We start from the raw sequence: 22,672 nt of genomic DNA, 5'->3' as shown, positions 1-22,672 counted from the left end.
GTAGATGGACACCTTGCACCACCAGCCTGGCTGGCCCTTACAATCCCAACGGGACTCTGTGGGGCCAGGAAGTGGGACAGACACAGGGCAGCCCAGGCCCTGTGAGTCAGGATCAGGTGGCCGCTGCGTCTGAGTCAGCCCCGACTCACCTGCCAGCTCAGGGTCAGGGCTCTCGGTGTGGGTGGGCTGGGAATATGGTGCTTCACTCCCAGACCCTGCCCCCCCCCCCACACACACACGCACTGCCGTGCCCTGGTCAAATCCAGGACCTTGATTCTGATTGGCTCCTTTTATTCTTAGAAATCTGGGGCTCACACAGTCCTAAGAAATAATCTACCATTTACTGAGACCGCTCAGTCTGAGCTGAGTTCTCATGCACATTCCTGCTGATCACCCCTGAATCCTGTGAGATTGACCTTATCACCCCTGATTTTTCAGAGGAGGAAACTGAGGCTCTCAGCAGCTGAAGGACTTGCCCACGGCAGACAACCGGTCAATGGCAGAGCTGGAAGTCACCCCTGAAGCCCACCTTCTCAGGACAAGGCTGAGTGGTGTATGGAGGGAACACCACCAGAAGGCCCTACCTTGGTATGTCCAATTTTGTATTCATTCGTGTTCAGGTCGATGGCCCCAGTCAGCAGCTCTGAGGCCTTCTTGTCTACAAAGCCCTGAGGAATCACGTCGGGGTTCAGCACTTGGTACCTGGTGGGAGAGAGACAACCACACTCATCATCATTCCCAAGCCAGCAGCACAGGATCACATCCATGCAGTTACCCACTGATCTATTTGTTTTTTTTTTTTAATTGAGGAAGATTGGCCCTGAGCTAACATCTGTGCCCATCTTCCTCTACTTCATATGGGATGCTGCCACAGCATGGCTTGACAAGTGGTGCATCAGTGCAAGCCCGGGATCCGAACCTGCAAACCCTAGGCCGCCGAAGCAGAGCGCGCGCACTTAACCGCTTGCGCCACCCAGCCGGCCCTGTTACCCACTGATCTTTGAGATGGGCTTGGAGGCAGGGATTAGATTAGTTTCACAGATGCCCAGGCAGGCAGAGGGACGGGACGGACAGGGAGCGAATGTCAGTGTGGGTCGATGTTCCTAGAAATGTAAACACCAAAATCTTTCCTTCCTGATCTTTTCTTCCAGTCATAGGAGAACTGCTTCTTTTCCTGACCTGCCAGGATCTACCTTTGTGATTTAGACAAGTCCTTCCCCAATTAGGGACTTCAGAAGGCTTGGACAAAATGATCTCTTGTGATCCTTCCTGCTCTAGCAATCTGTGGTCATATGTTTTAGCAAGTCGAGAGGGAGTAGAAATAAAATAATCCCTCAGGTGGAGGTCTCAGTTTGGATTCCCCCAGAAGCAGACCCTGAGACCAGGATTCAAGTGCAAGTAGTTTATTTGGGAGGTGGCAGAGCTGGGAAATTGGGCAGGAAAGCCAATAAAGGCACGTTATCAAGCCAGTTATCACAACGGGCAAGTAGGGCTTAATGCTGCCTGGGGGACACTGGTGAGCTGGAACCGGCTCCCACTGGCTCCAAGAGCCAGTTGTAAGCACCTCTTTCCAACCCCACATTCAGTGATGTCACACTGGTGGCTGGAAATCAGCCATAGAAGTATTTAACACCATAAAAATCAGCAGATGCTACAAATCAGGGCTTTTTTTTTTTTTTTTTTAAACCTGGAGAGCCCGTTGGTAAGCAGTTACCAGCATGCTGCTGTCTGAGAGCCAGCATAGAACACGCCTCAGAGTTAGCCCACCAGAAGGGTGAGGGTGGTGAGGTGTTTATATGCCAACTGTCCTTAGTCACTGGTTGAGGGCTGCTCCTGGGGAGGTATTAATTCCTGATACTTTCAGCCTGCCGAGTAGCGAAGCAGGCTCCAGCAGCCAGAGAGAGCCCTCAGGCAAAGAAACGCAGATGGTGGCCCTTGCAAGTTGGGCCAACGTGTACTAACTTCATGACAGTGGGGCGGTATCCATCACCGCACCCATAATGTCTGGTATAGTGGGACTGTATTTGTCAGTAGTCATCCCTGGAAACTATACTCAAGGTATGAGGAAGACACCACTCACCTCTGTGTGAACTCTGGGCACTGCAGCCTGTTTGGGAAGCCTTTCTCAAAAATACAGATGCCTTCCAGGACTCCGTTGCAAGCCAGCTGGTGCATGATCAGGTGGGCGTCCACCACGCCTGCCACGAGGGAGGGCACGGGATAGGGAGTCATGGGTGGGACAGGCCACTCCTTGCCACTCAAGGAGGCTCAACAGAGCATCCACATCACCAACTCCTGTCTCTTCCCATCACTGCCCATGGGGCCCCAGATCCCCCACAATTCAGCCTCTCCTGAGTGTGACTGCTGGCTGGTGCCCACCCAGCCAGAACACGACTTTTGCTTTATAAAGCAGCTAGAATGTGATTTTTGGATGATCCATTGTTGGAGATTCTTTCAGTGCCCCATTTTGCCCCAATCGTCCCTAGTGATTAAAAGTGGACTTAATTTAGAGCAAACTCTGACTACACAGATCCTGAGGACTTCCAGCAGGGAGACAAGTCCCCATGATGCACCTGATTGCTTGAACTCATTGGGGCCAATACAGTGGACAAAATGGGGGGCGGTGCTGTGGAGGGTGGCCATCAGCTTATTCAACTGCTCCGGGATGGAGGAAAAAGAAAAAGAAAGAGTGAGTAAAGCTCGGCATTGGTGTTGCAGGACAACCATGCTCAGGAGAGGTATTCACTTAGTTTAATTAATTAAATTAAAATTAAAATTCAGTTCTTTAGTTACTCCAGCCACTTTTCAAGTACTCATTAGCCACATACGGCTAGTGGCTACCACATCAGGCAGCATATTGGACAGCGGCTGCCATAGAGGACAGAAGAGAACATTTCTGTCATCGCAGAGAGTTCTGTTGGATGGCGCTGCTCTTGGAGGTCCAGTGACTTGCCCGAGATGACATGGTTTACAAGAAGTGGGGCCCCTCCTGATTCAGTGCTGGCTCATCACAGAATCTCAGTACCAGAAGGAACCATAGTGCTTGTGTGGACAAACCCCTGCCCATTGTTAACCTCCCTACTGGACGGTCCCTCCTCCTCTGCTTGGATACCTCCAATGAGGTGGCCCACTCTGCCTTAGGACAGCCTAATCCTTGGGAAATATCAAAATCTCTCCTCGTGCAACATCTTGCCACTGGCTGCACTTCTGCACTTTGGAATGTGTCCCCAGTAATGCCCAAATTTTGTGGAAGTTGTGACCAGCCCAGAAGACCTGCCAGCCAACTCTAGGGCACAAGATTTTAGGCACTGATATCTCCATTTGTCATGTTGGGCAAGTCCCATCACTCTCTGGGTTTCAGTCTGAAATGGGCATGGGTGGAGTGGACTGTCTCTAAGGGTCTTTTCTGCCCTGTGGTCCTGTGGTTCTGTGACGCCTTCAGAAGGAAACAGACTCCTCAAATGGAAGAGGCAACCATAGGCATGGAAATGAAGTCATCCTGCCCTTGGCTGTGAGGTGGCAGCCAGACCACCACATAATTGAAAGGGAAGTTTGGGGCCCTCTGGGGCAGCACCTACTCACCCTGTAGAAGTTGGAGACCGTCATGAAGGAGGAAGCTCTCTTATGCTTCTTGCTTCCAGCTGAGGAAAAGAGACAAGCACGTTTCACGTCAGTACCCAGCACGGGGGCAGGCAGCACCCTTAAGTTCGCTCTGTGAAAGGACACGCATGCTCTGGTTTTATAAAGGCCTTTCTTGGGTCTAGGTGAGGTGGGGCCCTCCCACCAAGAAAATGAGATCTACCGGGGAGGGGTGAACGGGCTAACTGTGGCATAATTGTCAAAAGGAGTGCTGTGCTCCCTGGAGAGTGTGGAGCCCTTTGTGATTTAGGGCTGGCACAAGGTGACAAACTGCTCCCATTGCCCGGGGAGGAGGAAGAGCCCACAGACCGTCTGGAGAAATTGCCCATTGGTGGTGAAAACATCTCTGAGCCCCAGCACATTTGCAGTTCTTGCCCCACTGAGTCACCACCCCATTGGGAGGTTCCAACAAAGTGTTCCCATATGGGCCAGATTGGGTGGGAGGCAGGGCTGGGCTTGGCATTTGCCTCAGACAAACATCAGGGAGCAGAAAATGAGCATGGAGCATTTGGTCGTCAACTTTTCCAAAGCAGCATCGCTCCACCTAGAGGTGACACGGGCCGGGGATCAACCCGGCTCCCAGGATGCCTCTGCATCCCTCTATTGCAGTGTCATCTATGGCCTACCTCAAGCAACTACTCATTCATTCATTCATTGATCATTTATTCATCCAACAAGAGCTGGATAAGAGTTTCATTTCCTTCTTTCCATTTTGGCCACTAAAGGGTATCAGCAGAGGGAGACTGGACACAACAAGGGGTCAGCTGTACCTGCAGCCTCCTCTTCTTTGAAGAGAAGGGCCAGGATTCCCAGGGTCGATTTCTGGAACAAGCCCGCCACTGTTTCATTCAGGGTGTCTTTGTTCTTCTTCAGCCAGCCCATGATGTTGTAACCCACCTGGAGGGGGGAAATGCCAGTGGTTACCTTTCAGGCAACCACAGCTCTAGCTACAGCTCTGCCCTGCTCTGAGTTCCCAGGACCAACCTTCAGCCCCATCCCCTGGGGCTTCCGTTCTTGTCCTGATGACTTGCCTGGAGTCCTGGGATGACCCTGAACCCCAGCCTAAAGTGGAGGCCCCATCATCTGCTTTCTTGGGCATTTGCACTTTGCCTGTCTAGGACACTCCCTCTCTGAGCTTTACCCACAAACCAGGACTCCGCAGTTTCTCTCTGCTGAGCTGTGACTTTCTCTTTCATGTCTTGCTTTGCTGGCCACAGTGAGCCTCCCTGACCCCTGGGTCTTCTTCTACCCAGATGGGCTGATCTTCTTCCAGGCTCGTCTCTGGCAGTCAGTGACTGGTTTTGATGAGTGGACTCCTGAGCTACATGAACTCCCTACAAGGGCATCTGGTCTCTCCTTGCTGAGGAGCACACATTCCCAGGGTCATTGCCTGGTAGAAGGGGGGATCCACCCACCCAGAACTGGGGGCTCCATGTGTCCAGGTAATTGGACATCCACTAATTTGTTTCCCATTTTGCTATGTGGCCCCAGCTGGAGAGGCAAAGAGGAAGGAGCCTTTCAGATCCTTCCACTGAGAACAGAAAACTGAGGGAAGCATATGAGAAGCCAAAACCTTTGGGCTTTCCTTCTTCTATATAGTGTATAGACATTCGTCACCTCTGGGCCTTATTTTAGAGTCTTCTTGGAATTGCATGGGCTCCATTAGACTTTGAATGTTTCACTGCTATAAATATGGAGCTCTTCTCATTTCACTGTGGGAGGTGAGGTGGAGCACCACAATTTGGCCCCAAGCCTGCTGTTTGCTCTAGGTACGGCACAGTCCATTTTGTGAGTAGTTGGCATTGTTATGGTCAATGAGATCATAAAATATTGGCCCCAATGCCCAATCCAACAGCAACTTTCCTGACAGCTCTGTCCTGAGGCTGCTGTTTCCTTTTAGTTAAACCCACAGAGGCTCAACAAACTCTGGGGTTAACAGGAGCATTGGCATTTACGGCAATACTGAAATCCCAATGAAACCAAACACATTCTTATAAGCTGGTGAATGAACGCTGTCTCCCCCATCGATTATTCAAATAGAACCTGAGTCCTGGCTCCACTTCACTTCCCTCTTCCCTAAGGATTAAGTTTCTCATGAGTGAAAAAGCCACTCTGTAGATGTCACCTTGTTGGTTTGGTGGCCATGAGCTGTCAGAAGGATGGGTTCATCAATTGGGGAATAATCAATGGGCTCATGGATTTTTTTTTTCTTTTTGCTAGTGTTGTCATTTCTGACCAAGATTGAAGTTTAGCCATCAAACCGAGGGCCATAGACAATGTTGTGGCCCTGGCAGGTCGGAGGGCTTGAAGTGCTTGCTGATCCCTAGGCGGGCATCCTTGGCTGGAATTGGAATTTAGAATCTCAGAGGGAGAAGTGATGAGGAAGTATGAGCTGGAGTTCATTTCAATGAGCTGATCACCCTGTTGTATTGTGGCTGTGCTGGTTGGAGGGAGGAAGCCTCAGGAAGGGTGTGGCAGGAGGGACCTACAATGGGAGATGAAGGCAGCCAGCAGGTGGCCACAGGGGGCACGAGGCAGTACTCACAGTGCCTGCGTAGTGGACGAGCTCGAAGTGGGCCTTGGGCCTCTTGCCCTTGCCCCCTTTGGTCTTGAGGAAGTTGCTGGACTTGCCCAGGTTGTTATCATACAGGGCTGCCTTGAATGTGGCGTCGGCGGCCTTGGGGAAGACACACTGTTCCTCCAAGGTGAAGAAGATGCCCATGGGCTAGAAGTGAAGAGGAGCGGATGGTGTCAGAGGAGGCCGCAGGACCCCAACAAGGCCACTCTGGTGTTGGCCTAGGGTTGGTGGAAGGGGTGCCCCAGACACCCACATGGCCAGCCAGGAAGCAGAACTCTGGGCAATGACCTCTAATGGTGCCAGCGCTCCGTGGTCTGGTCTTCAAATGCCATGGCCATTTAGACTTGAAAGAGGCTAGAATTTATGGAGTCCAACAGAAGGGACGACTGAAGTCTGCAGGAGCTACATAGCTCCCCAAATGCTCATCCCACCCGAACAATCATGCCAGGCAGGCTGGGCCCTCAGAAGAATGGTGAGATCAATGGCACCTGTCCTCTCTGTGTTTAATTCTCTTTTATCTGCTTCTCCTCAATGACATTTCTGGCTACCAGAGGCCTCAAATGGTTCTAGGTCTTTTCTCACAACAAAGGGGAGCTCATAAATGCTGTTAGTGACTTAGTACCCCCCCATCCACGGAAGGTCTGGATTTCTAAAGAAGACTTCTGCAAGAGGGCAATGCTTAACCCCAAAACTCAGGCATGAGGACATTTCAGGCTCTGTGACAGCTGGACAGGAGGTATTTGTAGGTATTGGGGGCAGGGGGATCGTGCATGCAGCCTGTTTCTGGAGACTGTTTTCCTGGGAGGCTCAGGCTGGCCCCACACCGGAGACCACTGGCTGCTCTGATGATAGAGTCTCTGATGGGCCTGAGGATAAGCCTCAGAGAAAAGCTATGTTCTTTATTTCCTTTATTTTTTTAACTTTTCACTTTGAAATAAATTCAGGCTTGCAAAAGTAGTGCAAAGCATTTCTATATATCCTTTATCAAACTTCAATTGTTAACATAACCCCTGTATTATGATGAAAAGCAGGAAATTAACATTGATCCAATACTATGAACAGACTTTGATCAGATTTTGTCATCTGTCTCATTAATGTCCTTTTTCTATCCCTTTTCCGCATTTAATCAAACAACATATTCTTGAACTAAGCCATTTGCTGAAGCATCCCCTATGGTGTGATTATAGGGGAGGTTATCAGATTGCCTGGGTTTAGAGCCTGACTCTGCCACTCAAGGGTTGTATGACCTTGGACAAGCGACTTCCCTTCCCAGTGCCTCAATGTTCCCATCTATGTAATGGTTATGATAAATTACCCCTGCATATGGTAGCTTGTGATGATCCAGTGAGTTAAAGCATACAACAGCCCAACTAACGGTGGCCATGGCAGTCACTGTTGTACCCATTTTGTAGAGAGGAAGCTAGAGGTCAGAACAACCAAGGTCATCAGTGGCGTTGCTGACTGCCCCGAATCCAGGAGGAATCCAGGAGCCACCTCCCCGCAGGCCTCAGTGAATTCCCTTCCTGAGGCGTGCCCCGGTCAGGGCCCCGGGCTCTCTCCTGCGAGCAGCAGGTTACCTTTTCTGGAAGGTCAATGCAGGCCTGCAGGTGAAGCCCGAAGTCTATGGAGACCCGTTCTATGCCATCCCTCTTGTACTCTTCCCACTCCAGCACAAACATGTATAGGCTGAAGAACTGCTGTGGCTTCTTGTTGGTGATGCTGATGCACCGCTGCTCGAAGCTGTGGAACTGCGGCAGGAGGACAGAGAGGGGCCTCAGCCCAGACAAGACACAGCCTCTCCCAGGACTGAGTGATGAGCCACAAGCAAAGCTAAAATTTGTCGAGTGCCAACCGCCTTGGCACTGCCCCAAATGCCTTCACCCTGACCACCCCGTCCGTGCCCCCATCAGCCCTGTGAGAGGCCGTTCTCTGTCCCCCTCCGCTGCGAAGGCACAGAGCAGCTTGTACACATGCCGCGGGCCACACAGCGCTGATGCTGGGACCTGAATCCCAGGCAGCCAGACTCCGGCCCGTGTGCTTAACAAAAGTCATTGTGGAAAGAACCCTTTTCTTTCCGGGGATGGAAATCATTTGAAATGCTTTACGGATCTGACCCCTTGTGTGCCTTGGGCAGTTCTCTCTGCGTGTAGTTTGTCTCATCCTCAGCTGTAGGATGAAGGGATTTGAGGGGTTTACCGGCCTTTTTTTTTTTTTTTTAAGTCAGAGACTGCTTTCTCTGAATGAAACCCCATGCTGAAGCCTCCTATGAGAAGCAGGTTACAGTAGAGGTGTCATTGTAGTCACAGAGCAATATTCGTGGCGCACGTACACGTGCCAGACCCCGGCCTAAGCTGAATCTGCTCAAAAACCTTACAAGGCGAGAATGATTAGTGTCCCCATTTATGGATGGGGAAACAGAAGCACACAGGTTGGAAGTGGCCAAGCCGGGATTTGAACACTGTTTGCCTATTCTACCGCACTCTGCTATTGGCACAGGGCACCCTCCTTCTCTAGTCCCACCCCTGCTAGCCGTCAGAGGCTGCCCAGGATGCTAAGGCTCCTTCCATCTATGAAATTAAATGATTCTATTGCAGACAGCAGCCAGATTAGCCTTTTAGAGCCTGAAAGAAATTGGGCTAAGCTGTTTTTTAAAAAAATCCATCTGTGGCTAGTAGAAATCTTATAATAATAGGATAGCAGAGCTGAAACGGATCCTAGAGACCACTTCTTTCAGCCTGCTCATTTTAGAGTTGAGAAAACTGAAGCTCAGAGAGGGGTAGCTGCTTTCCTAAGGCCACACAGCAGTTAGAGGCCGACCTGAGTCCAGAACCAGGTCTACTGACTCCTAATCGTGCTGCTTCCAATTACAAAGGTAAAGTCTTCCAGACCCGCAACACTAGTCTTGTGATGAGACCCAAGTCTCTTTCGTGGGGACAAGAATGGGGAGGCCACCAGTGTTGTACTGGTAAATCCGCTCTCTCTCTCAGTTCCAAGCTGTGTGCCTCTGTTTCCCCATCTACAAATTAAGACACGAATCATTCTTGCCTTATAAGGTTTTTGAGGAGACTCAGCTTAGCCCAGGGTCTGGGCTGAAAAAAAAACAAAAATCTGATTTGCAGTGCTGGCCAATTTCCGTGGTGTAAACATTCACACCATGGCCGTGTATCAACATGATGTCAGCTGGCTCACAAAATTCCAGAAAATTTAACAGTCAGCCCTTGTGAGCCAGCACAGGCCGCTCCAGCACACCACTCGTTCTGTCCATTATGTTCACAGCATTCTTTATGACTTGGCGCCACACAAATGAAGACGGAACTTTCTGGAGTCCAAAGGTCAGAGACCCAGGAGCACACTGAGATTGGCCCGCCCCAGGCCCAAGGTGAGAAACTAGAGAACCCCGGTGAAAAGTAGCTCATAAAAGGAGGATGGGCACCCCAAGGCAGAAGCGGAATGTGAGGCCAGGCACACCTCAAAGATCTCGAAGCCGGCCATGTCCAGCACCCCGGTGAAGAACTGCCTCTGCACCTTGCTGTCCAAGGTCTTGTGGGTCCTGACCACCAGCCACTTGAGCATCTTGTCCTAGACGGCCTGGCCCAGGGCCCCAAGGGAGTTCTTGCACTGTTCCAGGTTCTGGCCCCTTCTGCACAAACGCATTGCCTCCTTTGACCTGGGGCCTGGTGATGACCTTCTGGAGTTTCCCCAAATTGAGACCCATGCGATGGGAGACTTTGTCAGCCACTGAGGGGGGATGGACAAAGCAGGTGAGTGAAAGAAAGACAATGCCCTGCCCCAGAGAGGCCCAGCACTGACTACTGTGGTTAGGAAAGGGCGTGAGGAGAGGGTGGAGGAGACCCCACTTTGCCAATGAGAAAACAGAGGTCTGAGATGGTTTCCACACTCATTCAAGGTCAAGTGGCAAAACAGAGTATAGAAACCAAAATCACGTCTCTGACTCTCTGTCGTGTCTCTGAGAGTACCGATGTCTGGACATCCAAGCAACAGTCCTGGTTTACAGCCTGTCTCTGAAAGGTGCACGAAGCCCTGGAGGGCAGTGTGCCCCCGCCTCTGGCTGCCTCCTCCCTGAACGGCCCCAGCCAAACGCCTACCCTCTGTGGTGTCCACTTCAGCTTGCTCCTCTCTGGCCTTCTGCTTGAACTTCTCATTCCCCAAGCGCATGATGCCCCCAGTCAGCTTATAAACGCCAATCTTCTCCTTGGCGCTGAAGCCCAGCACGTCAAAGACAACCTGCAAGGCCACGGGGAGGAGAAAGCCAAGGAACTCCTGGCTTCTCATCCACAGAGGAGAGGCCATGGCACAGCCACAATGGGTTGGCACCAATGGGCCACTGCGGCCCGGTGTGGGTTCTGAGAGTCAGACATACTCTATACAAGGAGAGGTCTGTTTTCCTCCAAGGATCCCAGACCAGATGCTCTGCAATATAGTCATTTGATTCATTTAACCTCTCTGGCCTCTGTTTAGTCATCTGTAAAATGGGGATAATAGGTGGTCATAAGAATAAACCAGAATGATGTGTAAACGTTTACTCTAGTGCTTGACACATCATAAGTGCTCAATAAATGGGAAGTTATTACCATCATTATTATTGTTAAGTCTTCATGCTGGGTACTGGCAGAGGGGAAGGCAAAGATGCCTCAGGAATCGATTCTGTTGTCAAAGAGGAGAGAGGGCCTAGTACACAAACCCTACTAACAGAAGTCACAGGTGCTCAGTGCCGTAAGAGAGGGAGAGAGAGGGTGCGGTGGGAACTTCTAGCTGGACTGAGGAGGAGGGAAAGTTGCGTGGAGAGGATGGCCCCTTAAGTCACTGTGGAATTCTAGTCCAACTCTGCAAAGAGAAACCCTGCTTGCTACAACGGGCTTGGGATAAATGTCAACTGCAACCCCAGAAATCTCCAGGAAAGAACTTGGCTGCTGTCTGACAGCTCTGAGGGACCCCCCACCACAATTCTGGTGGCAGTGCACACAAGGCCCCAAAGTTTCCATCTGGCTCTCCCTGTCTTCCACCAGCCATGCCCTCCCACTCACATCTGTGATCAGCAGCTCCTCCCTGTCGTCCACGTTATCCACCATGGTGACGCCCTGGCTCACCCAGTGCTACTGCTTAGGGTTGGGGACCAGCAGCAGACTCTCTGCCAAGAGCAGGAAAGCGGGTTAACAGCTTGGTGACACGTGGTTTTCTTCTCCTTCCTTTTTAACCCATATCTCTAAATGCCTCGCACGTGCCAGGCATGACGATGGACATCATAGGAGTCACAGAGCTGTGTAAGTCATCACCCCTGCCCTCCGGGATCACCTGGAGTCAGGGAGGGACTTGACAGGGTCACAGGAGGAGCTTCAGAGTGGCAAGAGGGTCTCAGGAACTTGGTTGTGTCCTCTGTCACTTGGCCTAGTACTTGGCACCTAGTAGGCACCCAATAGATATTTTTATAGATGACTTCATGTCTTTCTCCTTCTTCTCTCCTATGAAAAGCAGGTCATACCAAAAGGCAGAAGGTAACACAATGACTGCAGGAGGCAATAACACTCACGTGCATATAATATGCATGGGATGTGCTTTTACAACGAAATATGCTCACTTCTGTTTTTCTTCAAATGTGTGCCCCTCTTAGTCTATCTTTGTTTTTTCACTTTTGGAAGAGACATAGGTGCAAGAAATATTTTCCTTTTCTTTCATCTCTACTGTCAAAAAAAAACTGCAGCCCAAGAAGGAAGATTAATGGTGCCTGCCACTCTGCTCCTTGGTCAGGAAGGCAATAGGGCTTGGTGGGGAGTGTGGTAAATAGGAGAGCTTGAGTTCCATCCAAAGGAGCCACCACCACTCAGCTGCCCTGATCAGTGCCACATCGGAGGGCAGGCCCATGGCTACTGGATCTTCTGCTACTCCAGAGAAACCAGTAAATTGATTTTTTGTGTGAAGACTTCCAATTTCAAAATGCCATTTATTAATTTTTTTTGGGGGGGGGAAGATTGGCCCTGTGCTAACATGTGTGGCCAATCTTCCTCTTTTTTTTTTTTCCTTTTGCCCCCCTAAAGCCCCGGTATATAGTTGTATATCCTAGTTGTAGGTACTTCTAGTTATTCTATGTGGGACGCCGCCTCAGCATGGCTTGATGAGCGGTGAGTAGATCTGGGCCCAGGATCCGAACTGGCGAACCCTGGGGCCACAAAAGCAGAACGTGTGAACTTAACGCCTACACCACCGAGCCAGCACCACCATTCATTAATTTAAAAGTACACTGTGTCTAACACAAATAAAGCCCACCTGTGAGTGGGGGTGGTACCCAGTGCCCTATTCTCTGGCTAGATTAGGAGATGTGTATGTGGAAGATTGAGTCTTCATCCCTCCCGGACCTTACATCCTGAGCAGGTCTGCCATGGATGGCTGAGCATGTCAGTGCCTGCACAAGGGCATCCAGCTGAGTAGGTGAGTGCAGTCTGCTTGCTGAGCCGTGCACTCAGTGTGGGCCGTGTCCACCCGGAGGTGAGCCTGCTCTCACTGCACACGCAGACACTGGCAGGGCTAACCTGGTCCTGGGCTGACCTCTCTGCTGCTGTCTGAGCTGCAGACCCAGAGGCAGCAGGTCCAAGACCTGGGGCTCTAAAGCCCCATATCCCAGGTCCACGTCTCAGCCGTGAGTTACAGGCACACCCAAGCCCCATCTGTGAAATGGCCAACGGTGTTAAGGCTGCTGTGAGGATGAGATGTGCAAGTAGGACTGTGAGAGAGTTCTCTGGAAGCCATTCACATAACTCTAAAGAGATTCATGCAGAACCACAGAGGTGACACCAGACCCTCCGCACACAGCAATCCTTTCCTTATTGAAACGAGAGGAAAAACAAGTTAAGGGGCAGGCAGACAGGCATAAAGATATTTACCGACATGTTCAGGCTTCCTGTTAGAGAGAATCTGGTAGAAAATGTGGTAGCTCCTTCTGCCTGGAGCGCAGGGTTCCGTGGAAAGCAGGGCTCCCCTCTCCATAAAGCCAAGTGCCACAGCCAACATGGGTCCATTCCTCCCCCTCCCTTAGACACAGCCTCAGGGGGCCTGACTGCCGACAGAGGGGAGCCCAGGAGCAGAGCCAGCCTCCTGGGCATGAGACAGGCTGTGCTCAGAAGGGCCCCGCACTTCGTTTAATGTTCTTCTGTGGCTGTTTTGAAATTCTTAATACTTTTTGAACAGGGGCCCCTCATTTTCATTTTGCACTGGGCCCCACAAATTATGTGGCTGGTCCTGCCCAGAAGACCCTCCAAAAGGGGCCCGACACACAGCTCTTGATGTCAGCTCCAGCCGGCTTGCCTGTAGTTCCAAAGTGGACCTGATGAACTTGCCCTGAGCAGGGAGGAGAGGAGAGGGTTGTGAGGAAGGAAGCATGTAGCTCTAGAGCAACACGTGGCCCGGGTTTGGCCGCAACCACTCGTTAACGGCCCCCCTGAATTCAAAGAGCGTTATGGAGAATGTAACTGGGCCAGACGTGGCTGTATGTGGAGCCGCGGGTTTCCCACGCAGATAGGCAGAGAAGGAGATGGACAGGTCTCAGAGCTAAATCTAGGATCTGTAGGGTGGTCTGTAGGTTTGAGGCATTTGTAGGAGAGAGGAGGGCTCAGCAGGAAGGGCTGGGACCCTTTGGAATTCTGATTAGAAGCAGGCATGGTGGGAATTTGGCCAGCCAAAGGTAGAGAGCCCTCTACTAAGTCGCCTAACCCAGAGACATCGCAGCCCTCTCCTGACCTTCAGCAGAACCACAGATAAAGTCTTCTGGAAGCAGGAGCCTCTGTATCTGCATCTTGGCTGCTCTGTCCATTCACCCTCACCTCTATTCCTCACCTGCCCCACCTCCTCCCACCTGCCTGTTTTCCCAGGTTCCTGCCAGCCCACTGGCTCAGGCAATGAGAGGCCACAGCAGGAGACTGGAGTCAGGAGGGAAAGGCCAGAGCACTTCTAAGCCTTCTGTGACTCCAGCTCCCACCAGACGGCCAAGCCAGCTTCCCAATCCACCAGGGCCCTGGGGATGGCACCTCTCCTACGTCCCTCCAAGGAGCGGGGAGGCTTGTCACCACGTGTTACCAAGTTTCTGCATTCAAGCCCCTTGATTTAAATACCAAAGTGGGCTCTGACAGACAACAGATTAAAAATCTCTTGCAAGGAGATGCTGTGACTTGCTTCATTCCATTCGCCTATTCAAGCCAGCCCAAATTTCCTTACCTAGAGTGGGGTGATGACGCCTGTCCCACCACCCCCAGGGGCCACTGTTGCCACTGCTCACACTTATGAAGCGAGAGGAGTTGCTATTCCTGATGGTCTTGGTGTTCCTGAAAGCCTCCAGCACAGGGTTCGTCTGGATGATTTGATCTTCCAGGGACCCCTGACCCAGAGAGAAACACAAGGCGCGGTGGCCCGTTGGCTGCTGCCTGGGGACCCAGGGCTTTCAAATGGCAGCAGCTTATGCGCCAGGGAGCAGGAGGGAAACGGCCTTGGGAAGGCTAGGAAATAGGGGCTGGAGGGGAGCTGGGAAGAGGGCCACCACCTGATGACTGTCCCCCTGCAGCCCTGACATTGGAGGATCACCTGGCAGACGATAGACCTTGACTCTTAGCTGTTGTTGCCTCACTTTGCTATTAGTGGAGAGACCCCTGAGGGAGCCGCAAACACTTCCCTGGGCATCCCTGCTCTTCCTCCCAAGCTCTCCTTTTCTCTTTCGGCTTTTTACAGCTGCCAACGGCCCAGCTAGTACTCATCGCACCCCCAAGGCTGCCAGGGCCTGCAGAGCAGCTTCACGAGAAGCCTTTGTTCCCCATTTCTCCCCTGCCAAGCACGAGGGGCTCTGGCCCCCGCCTTTCTGGGGGCAGACGTGGCCTGGGGCAGCAGAATCCATCCTGTGGGAGGAGACTAAGTCTGCAGCTGCCTTCTCCCTGTGTGACTCCATCCAAGTCGCTTCTCTCCAAGCCTCAGTCTCCTTGTCTGTAAAATGGCCCTAACCCATGGAGCAGCTATGGGGGTCACAAGGGCTCTGCCGTGTGTGCCCTTCTCTGTGTGCCACTGCTGTGTGAGCCACTGCTGTGTGTGCCTGAAGATGGGGTGGGCTGAGGATGACAGACTCTGAGCCTGCCCGGTGGGCCCTACCTTCCCATCCGAGGACTGTTTGCCAGTTCCTCCAATATTGGCAAAGTACTGGATGACCTTCTTGGTGTTCACAGTCTTGCCAGTACCAAATTCTCCACTGTGGGAGGAAAATAGGAGCAGACAGTGAAGCACAAAGAGAGAAGCAAAGTAATAAATTGTGCAGGCTAAACGTGGCCACATGTCACCCCTCAGTGGGGACAGACAGGCAGGGGTGGGGAGGTGGGGGTGGGGATTGGGGACATGGAGGCCCCCCTGGGTTTACGGGTGTAGACTTACTCGTCCTGCTAAGCCCACTCGCTGCCTGCTGATTTCCATACAAAATCCAACCAATTAATTCTAAGAAGGCTTAATTACATGTGTAAGACACAGACCTAATTATATGTATATAGACTGAGAGACAGAAGGGACACACGTGATTAGCATAGACTGATTTTCACAGTCTGTGGGGAAGAAAACAGCAACAGGAAGATGTAATCAGGAAACACTTAGTAACTGGACGTTTGACATCGTCTGGCCACACAGTCCGTGTCTCCCAGCATCCCATCCAGCTTGGGGAGTGGTTGCAGCAGCCAGTGGGGCTGAAAACCAAGGATCCTGCGGCGTCCGTGGCCACATCCCTGCCTCTCAGCATACACCCTTGCAGAAAGGGCCAAGAATTTACCAGTCACTCCGTTTCTACCTGCCCCGTCCCATAGAGCTACCCAGTCATAAGCAACATAAAGAGAAATGTTACTCAAAAGCACTTCACGGGGCCACTGTACTGTACGGCAGAGGTCATACAGGGGACGCTTAAGTGTTGACTTGAGTTCTGGGCTAGTTACTTAACTTGGCATCCAGTGTTCTTGTGATATTTAAATGAGATAGGGTGTGAGGTCGGGCTGGTACTTGGCGAGTACCCAGTGCACTCACCGAGCGCTGGTACCTGGTGTTCATATCGCGTGTTGCTGCTCCTCAACGTTTAGTAGAGGACTTCAATGGGTGGTGGGGGTCAGGGCCGGGATTGGGTAGCATGTGGTTCTAACGCGTTTGGAGCCACAATGGAAAAGGAATTTTTGGTGCCCACCACGAAAGCCCCTGCGGGCTCCACCCCACTCAGGAGCACGTCATGGTAGGCGTTGTCTGAGGTGGAGAAGAGGTGGGGTGGCAGCTCCGTGCGCTTCTTGCCTTTGTACATGTTGGCCGAGCAGGCCCCACAGATGGGCAGCCACTTGTAGGGGTTGACTGTCACACAGAACAAGCCCGAGTAGGTCTAGTGGAAGGGAAGGAGGACAATTAGCAGGCCCTTCCTCCTGGTGCCCTCTTCCCTCCGGGCCCTAGCCTGTCCCAGAACAGCATGGCGGGAGGTCACTGCCAGCCTGGAGAGATAGGGTGGTGTCCTCTCTGGGGACAAAATCTATGTCTGAGTCTCTGTTGAGTGAGCAAAACAAGCTTTCTCTTTAATATGTATTTTTTAAATTTTCTTTTGGTTTAATTATTCGAATAGACAGTTCAATAGGATTATTTGAATAACACAGTCACTATATGGACAAATATGCAGCCAAAGTTCCCTCCACCTGCTCAGTGCCCACCCCCTCCTCCCACAGGTAAGCATTGTGTTAGTTTCTAATATCCCCTTCCACAGTTTTTGATGCATATACAAACAAATCCAGAGAGACATTTTTATCTCCACCCTCCCCCCACCGCCTTGTTTTTAAAACAAAAGGTAGTATTCTATACTGCTGTTTTATATCTTGCTTTCTCCACTTAATGTATCTGGGAGATTTTCCATGAAAATTCACGGACAGATTTCTGGGGTATTTTAATAGCTGTGGAGTCATCACTGTGTAGACACAGATCCCTTCTGGTGGACAGCTGCATTTAATCTACTCTTAATAAGAGACACCAGCTTCTCTTTTCACTCCGAGGCAATTTTGAAATCAAATCATCCCATTTAAAAAAAAATCAGAGAAACCAATGAGGTAGTAAAAGAAATTGTCTGAGGGAAGAGTGAGTGGGGGCAGGAAATGGCCAAATCCGTGGGTCCCCAGGAATGGGTCCCAAATTTTCCCTTCTCCTTGCTGTACACTCACATTCACCTCTGGTGCCCTCACTCTGTGCCTCTTTTCTTTTTTTTAAAGATTTTATTTATTTATTTTTTCCCCCCAAAGCCCCAGTAGATAGCTGTGTGTCATAGCTGCACATCCTTCTAGTTGCTGTATGTGGGACGCGGCCTCAGCATGGCCGGAGAAGCAGCGCGTCGGTGCGAGCCCGGGATCCGAACCCGGGTCGCCAGCAGTGGAGCGCGCTCACTCAACCACCAAGCCACGGGGCCAGCCCCTCTGTGCCTCTTTTCAATTCAACTTTAAAACCTTCCACTTTGGTCCAAGTGGGAGTAAACACCCCCAGCTTCTCCTTAGCATAGCTGTGATATGTTGAGTTTTTTAAAGGAATCTTATTAAATAGAATGCGATCCAAAGAAAGAGAGGCAAAGAGGAGATAAAAAGAACCCCCTCAAAGAGTTGAGAGTATGACACACAGTGTCTCATCCTGGGACTCCAGCCATTGAGTCACTCTTTCCCTCCATGGGGTAAGGGGTGGGGCAGACAGCAGCCCGGATGCCAGTTATGTCCCCGTTTTGGTCAGAATGAAAAGGAGAGGTCCCTCACACCAGTTGGGGCCATGAGCAGCCCCTGCCTCCCAGACTTGTTCAACCAGTGGTTCAACCGAGGGGCTTCCAGTGGAGACTCCCTGCCCTGCTCCCTCAGGCCACACTCCGCAGACCCTGCAGTAACCTTAGCCCAAAGACATGGTGTCACTGTCCACAGGGAGCAAGGTTCTTGGCTGCAGAGTGGCCCCAAGTTAGCCCCAGCCCTGAGCTTGGCCACTGAGCCCACATAGACATTCTCAGCCCAAGCGCCAGTCTCAGCTGGAGGTGGATGTCGTTCTTCCCAGACTGAGGTCCAGTGAAGCCCCCACTGGCCTCCAGGCCCAGCAAATATCCCCAAGAGCTTCCTAGAGCTCTTCCAGCATGGCCTGGGGCTATGGTGCTGGGGGAGGGGGCCCTGAATCTGGAACTAAAGCCGCATTGAAGTACGACAGGGGAGGAAGCATGTAGTAGCCATCTTGGCTGTCACCATAATCCCAAGGAGAGGAAATCTCCAGTGGCCCCTGACCTTGAAGTCATGGCCAACCTTACCTATTCCTACTAGACAAGCATCTTTCGTTTTTAGTAAAGACATCTAGAGAGGCAAACACCAAAACTTCCCTACATCTCATGTTGAGTCTAGCCACCAGCACCTTCAGAAAGTCATCTTTCTGTCTTAGGATTTCCAAGATGGTTAGGGGACTGACAGTAACCCACGTCATTCATCCGAGCATGCTCGATGTTTGTTGAATGAATGAATGGTTGAATGGATGGAAGGAAGGCTGAAAAGAAGGAAGGAAGGAAGAAAAGAAGGATAAATAAATGGATGGATGGAGGAAGGAAAATGGATGGATGGATGGATGGATGGATGGATGGAAGGATGGATGGATGGACAGACAGACAGGGAGGGACTTCTAATAAAGCCATATAAAGTCACTAGGGAGAAAATGATGTTTTGACTGGGGAATTTTCAGGGGTGGGGTGGGGAAGAAGACTTCTGGGTAATAGCTTCAGCAAAAGGTGTTTCAACTGCCCATGGAGATGGCGCCATCACTGAGATGGCGAAGATTTGGGGTGGAAGTTCTAACATGTCAAAAACATGGTCCCTGTGTGCTTATCTGAGCCATAGTGTAGACTATTTGCTGGGGAACATAGAGTAGCTGCCCCCTTCCCATCAGGAGAGGGGCAGAAGATCTGCAGCCACCCTTTCCTCCCCATGCCCAGCCCCAGGCACTCACATAGATGCTCATGTTGGTGTAGCGTTGGTGCATATTGTCCAGAACAGTGGCCTCATTCAAAAATGTCATGTCTGCCATGTCACTGGCCTGGTAGAATTTGGGTGGGTTCATCTGCTGGATAGCATCCTTCATGGTGAGGGTCTGGTGGTATGGGGGGAATGTCAAGACACAGAAGCACTTGAATTAGGAAATAGTACTGTCACAGCCATAGTGGCATCTGGCACAGGGTCCCACACACTCTCTGGTGCCCTGAAAGGAGCTGGAGTCAGGCATCCAGTGGGCCCAACTCCTTGTCCAGTCATGTCCCACTGTGAGACTTGGGATGGGGAGGGACTTCTGAGGCTGTATGAGCCCTAACTGCCTCCCCTCTGAAGTAGGGATGACAATAGCTTCCTTGGAAGCTTGCTGGGAGAATTATATGAACTTCAGTGGGATCATGTAAAATACCTTGTAAGCTGTGAAGTTCCCTCCCTACATTCAGAGCTTCTCTTCCCCTCAAGTCCACTCTGGTAGCTGATCAGAGCTTGCTCTTCCATCGCAGGGACACTTTATAGAGATGTGACTCTTAGCTCCCTGCCTGGAGAATTACTGGTGGTTTCTAAATAGCAATGAACTTTTCCATTAAAAAAAAGACATTCCCCGCCCCACCCCCCCAAACCACCTTAAAGGATAAAATCGAAAGCAAGCAAGCAAGCAAAGAAGACAAAAAAAGGCAACAATGAGTGTGGAGGTGTAGATGTGTTAGAGTGAAAATAGTACAGCATTAAGAGCCCAGAGCTCCCGTGCAAGGCAGGCAAATCCCATCCCCCCTCCGCACCCCAACTTCTTCATCTGTAAATGAAAACTAGCACCAGCTCTTAAGTTCCAGCATCTGGAACCAAAGCTCAAGACGTGATCCAGAAAACAGACATCGTTGAGCTGCCTGCAGCCTGAGATGTGAGGCTGGAACACATACTGGGCTTTCTGGGACTTTTAATAATTTATGAGTCCAATAGGCAGATAATTTGCAATCTTGATAGTTCTGGAAAATCCACCCAGTAATGGTCACGGAGTAAATCAAGCTGGGTTTTATTGAGTCCATTTACAGTGGTAGTTTCCAGATCTCTGGGCCTCGCCCACAAGCAAACACTTCGCTTTCAGCTCCAGCAGAGGAATGGAGGCCTTTGCCTTTTTCTTAGAAGCCAGATGAGTCAGTCTTTTCTGTCCCAAACCTGGCTGGGTGGCGTGTTCACTGTGGATGCTCACAGAAGTTAAGTGTTGTCCTTAAATAAGAATTGTCCTTAAATTGCCTTGAAACTGGGGCCTCTGGGGCTCCAGTCTCATCGTCCATCTTTCCTTGCAACACTGCAACGCTCTGCCCTTCTGAAAAGTATGTTTCTCCTGAGAATTAAGCTTGACTTTTGTGTTCAAACCCACTTTAACCCAGCTACAGCCTCATCTCTCTCCCGCCACTCCCCTCAAAGGGTGGCGAGGCATAAAGCAAAGCTCAGCTATTGCAAGTTCTGATCATGGAGGGTCTCTGGATTCCCTTATTCGTGAAATGAACCAAGTGTCGACCTCACACTCCCCCTTCACAGGCCACCATGGAGAGATGGCGTGGTGATGTAGCGGGAAACGGGCACATACAGTATTTGAGTCAGATACAGCTAGATTCGAATCTGAGTTCATCATTTGCTGTCTTTGTGACCCGATGGTTACCTAAAGTCTCCTTGATCCTCTGCAAAATTAGATCAATACATCCTACTACATACGGTTATTAAAAGGATTAAACTAAACGCCCAGTGCCTCACCAGGAGTCTGCCACACAGTAGGGGTTTAATAAACCAGATTTTCTCTCCATTCTCTCAAGTCATCCCTCACAGTCAGACCCAGCATGGACCAGCAGAGAGAGTGGTGTGCTGGTAACCCAGCTGTGTGGAAGAAAAATCCCTGATTTCCACCATTTGTCAATTCTCATGGTGTAAATATTCTACCGTGGCTGACATCAAGCTGTCAAAGTTTTAACAACCGACTGCAAAAGCCCCTGAATGTTTAGCGTTGGGTCCTCGCAAGCCAGGACAAGCCCAGCCCCAGCGTGCCACCGGCGTGCAGCAAGGGGCTCAGGAACCACCATCTGTTGCTCACACAGCTGAAGAGCTCACCCAGGGTGGCCAGGGTGTTCTGGGCCCTGTCTCACATTCCTTGTGCCATCACGGGCACGTGGTACAACTGCTGACGGGTGGGATGCCCACTCTCACTCTTAGAACAGATTCCACCTGAGAGCTGTTTGGGACTTTAAAAAGAAGCAGCTCTCATGATACCCGTACGCACAGAGCATACAGAGTGCTTTCGTGTGTCCTATCACGTGGGAGTCTACTGTGAGAGAGCCAAAGATCAGAAAGGAGAAGTGTCTTGCCCAGGGCCACACAGCTTGAGTGTGGTTGAGTTCTGAACTTGAACCCAGCACACGGGACTCAGAGGCATCTGCTCTTCTGACCTCCCTGCCTCTCGAGCAGAAGCGTAGATGGCAGAGCCTGGGTGTCTGACACTCCCAAAGCTCAGTGTCAGCCTGGAGATTGTTCCTCACTCACCTGGTTGGTGATCGTCTTCACAGTGACCTGGTCGCACTGTTCAGACTGGATCTCCCCAGCAATGAAGCCCTCCTTCTCGTCTTTGACCCAACAGGACCTCTTGATGTCATAGGGCTTATTCATGGCTTCAAACCTCTCCTTTTCAGGAGGTGCCAGGAAGGGCATTGGGTCCACATTGTCCCAAATTCGCCTTTGTATCCAGTGGGCATCATGGCTTGGCTGAGGGAGGACCAGGAAGGAACCAAGGGTGGGAACTAGGACTTCCCTGGGTGCTGGAGGGGAAAGCAAGGACAGTTCACCAAGACTTGTGTGTGGGCTGAGGCAAATGTCCAGAGAGAGACAGGGGGTTGCTTCTGCCATGTCACTTTGGATGTCTTGGTGCCATTAGGTCTTAATAACCGAAAATAAGAAACTAATAACTCCTCAGAGTATGTACCCCCACCAAACACAAAACACTCTCCATCTGTCATCTCACATGCCCCTCACACAAAGGCTGTGAGGTAGGGATCGGGTAGCTCATTTTATAGAGGAGAAGACGAGGGCGAGGAGAAGTTAAAGCAAGAACTTTTAACAGTGAAATAGGATGGGAAACAATTACCGCTTGGTTTTCACTTTCCCTTAAGGTGTGAACACAGGCCACAGTCACAGTCGTACCAGCACTGCTGTGGCTTGTCCCCAACAGAAATCACAACTATTCTCCTTTCACTTTAGTGTGGTTGCAGACATCTCAAAATGTTATTTACCCTCGTCTCAACTTTGAAATTATGGTCTTATAAGACTCTCCATTTGATGTTGTTATTTAAATCTATTAACAAACAAGTCCACTTATTATTACTGTATGACAAATTGATTTTTAAAAACATTTTGATAACTGCCTTTTAAT

The 22,672-nt window shown here is 50.8% G+C and overlaps 1 protein-coding gene across 1 annotated transcript in view; it reads right to left on the bottom strand.

Moving 5' to 3' along the window:
• Window positions 1-21,998, bottom strand: part of MYH16 (myosin heavy chain 16) — a 48,110-nt gene extending 26,112 nt beyond the window's left edge. Inside the window, 21 exon segments of the mRNA XM_087449238.1 lie at window positions 585-702; window positions 2,081-2,198; window positions 2,574-2,658; window positions 3,583-3,641; window positions 4,410-4,536; window positions 6,185-6,364; window positions 7,795-7,965; window positions 9,686-9,853; window positions 9,855-9,955; window positions 10,324-10,462; window positions 11,263-11,366; window positions 13,114-13,203; window positions 13,505-13,553; window positions 13,859-13,869; window positions 14,504-14,600; window positions 15,359-15,455; window positions 15,771-15,798; window positions 16,451-16,607; window positions 19,220-19,360; window positions 21,790-21,974; window positions 21,977-21,998. Of these exon segments, the coding sequence (XP_087305364.1) occupies window positions 585-702; window positions 2,081-2,198; window positions 2,574-2,658; window positions 3,583-3,641; window positions 4,410-4,536; window positions 6,185-6,364; window positions 7,795-7,965; window positions 9,686-9,853; window positions 9,855-9,955; window positions 10,324-10,462; window positions 11,263-11,366; window positions 13,114-13,203; window positions 13,505-13,553; window positions 13,859-13,869; window positions 14,504-14,600; window positions 15,359-15,455; window positions 15,771-15,798; window positions 16,451-16,607; window positions 19,220-19,360; window positions 21,790-21,974; window positions 21,977-21,998 (2,247 nt within the window).
• Window positions 21,999-22,672: the final 674 nt, after the last annotated feature.

Source organism: Ceratotherium simum, chromosome 26, assembly GCF_057802395.1.
Source record: "Ceratotherium simum simum isolate JZ-2026a chromosome 26, ASM5780239v1, whole genome shotgun sequence".
Lineage (NCBI taxonomy): Eukaryota > Metazoa > Chordata > Mammalia > Perissodactyla > Rhinocerotidae > Ceratotherium > Ceratotherium simum.
This window is presented reverse-complemented; position numbering and strand designations above follow the sequence as displayed.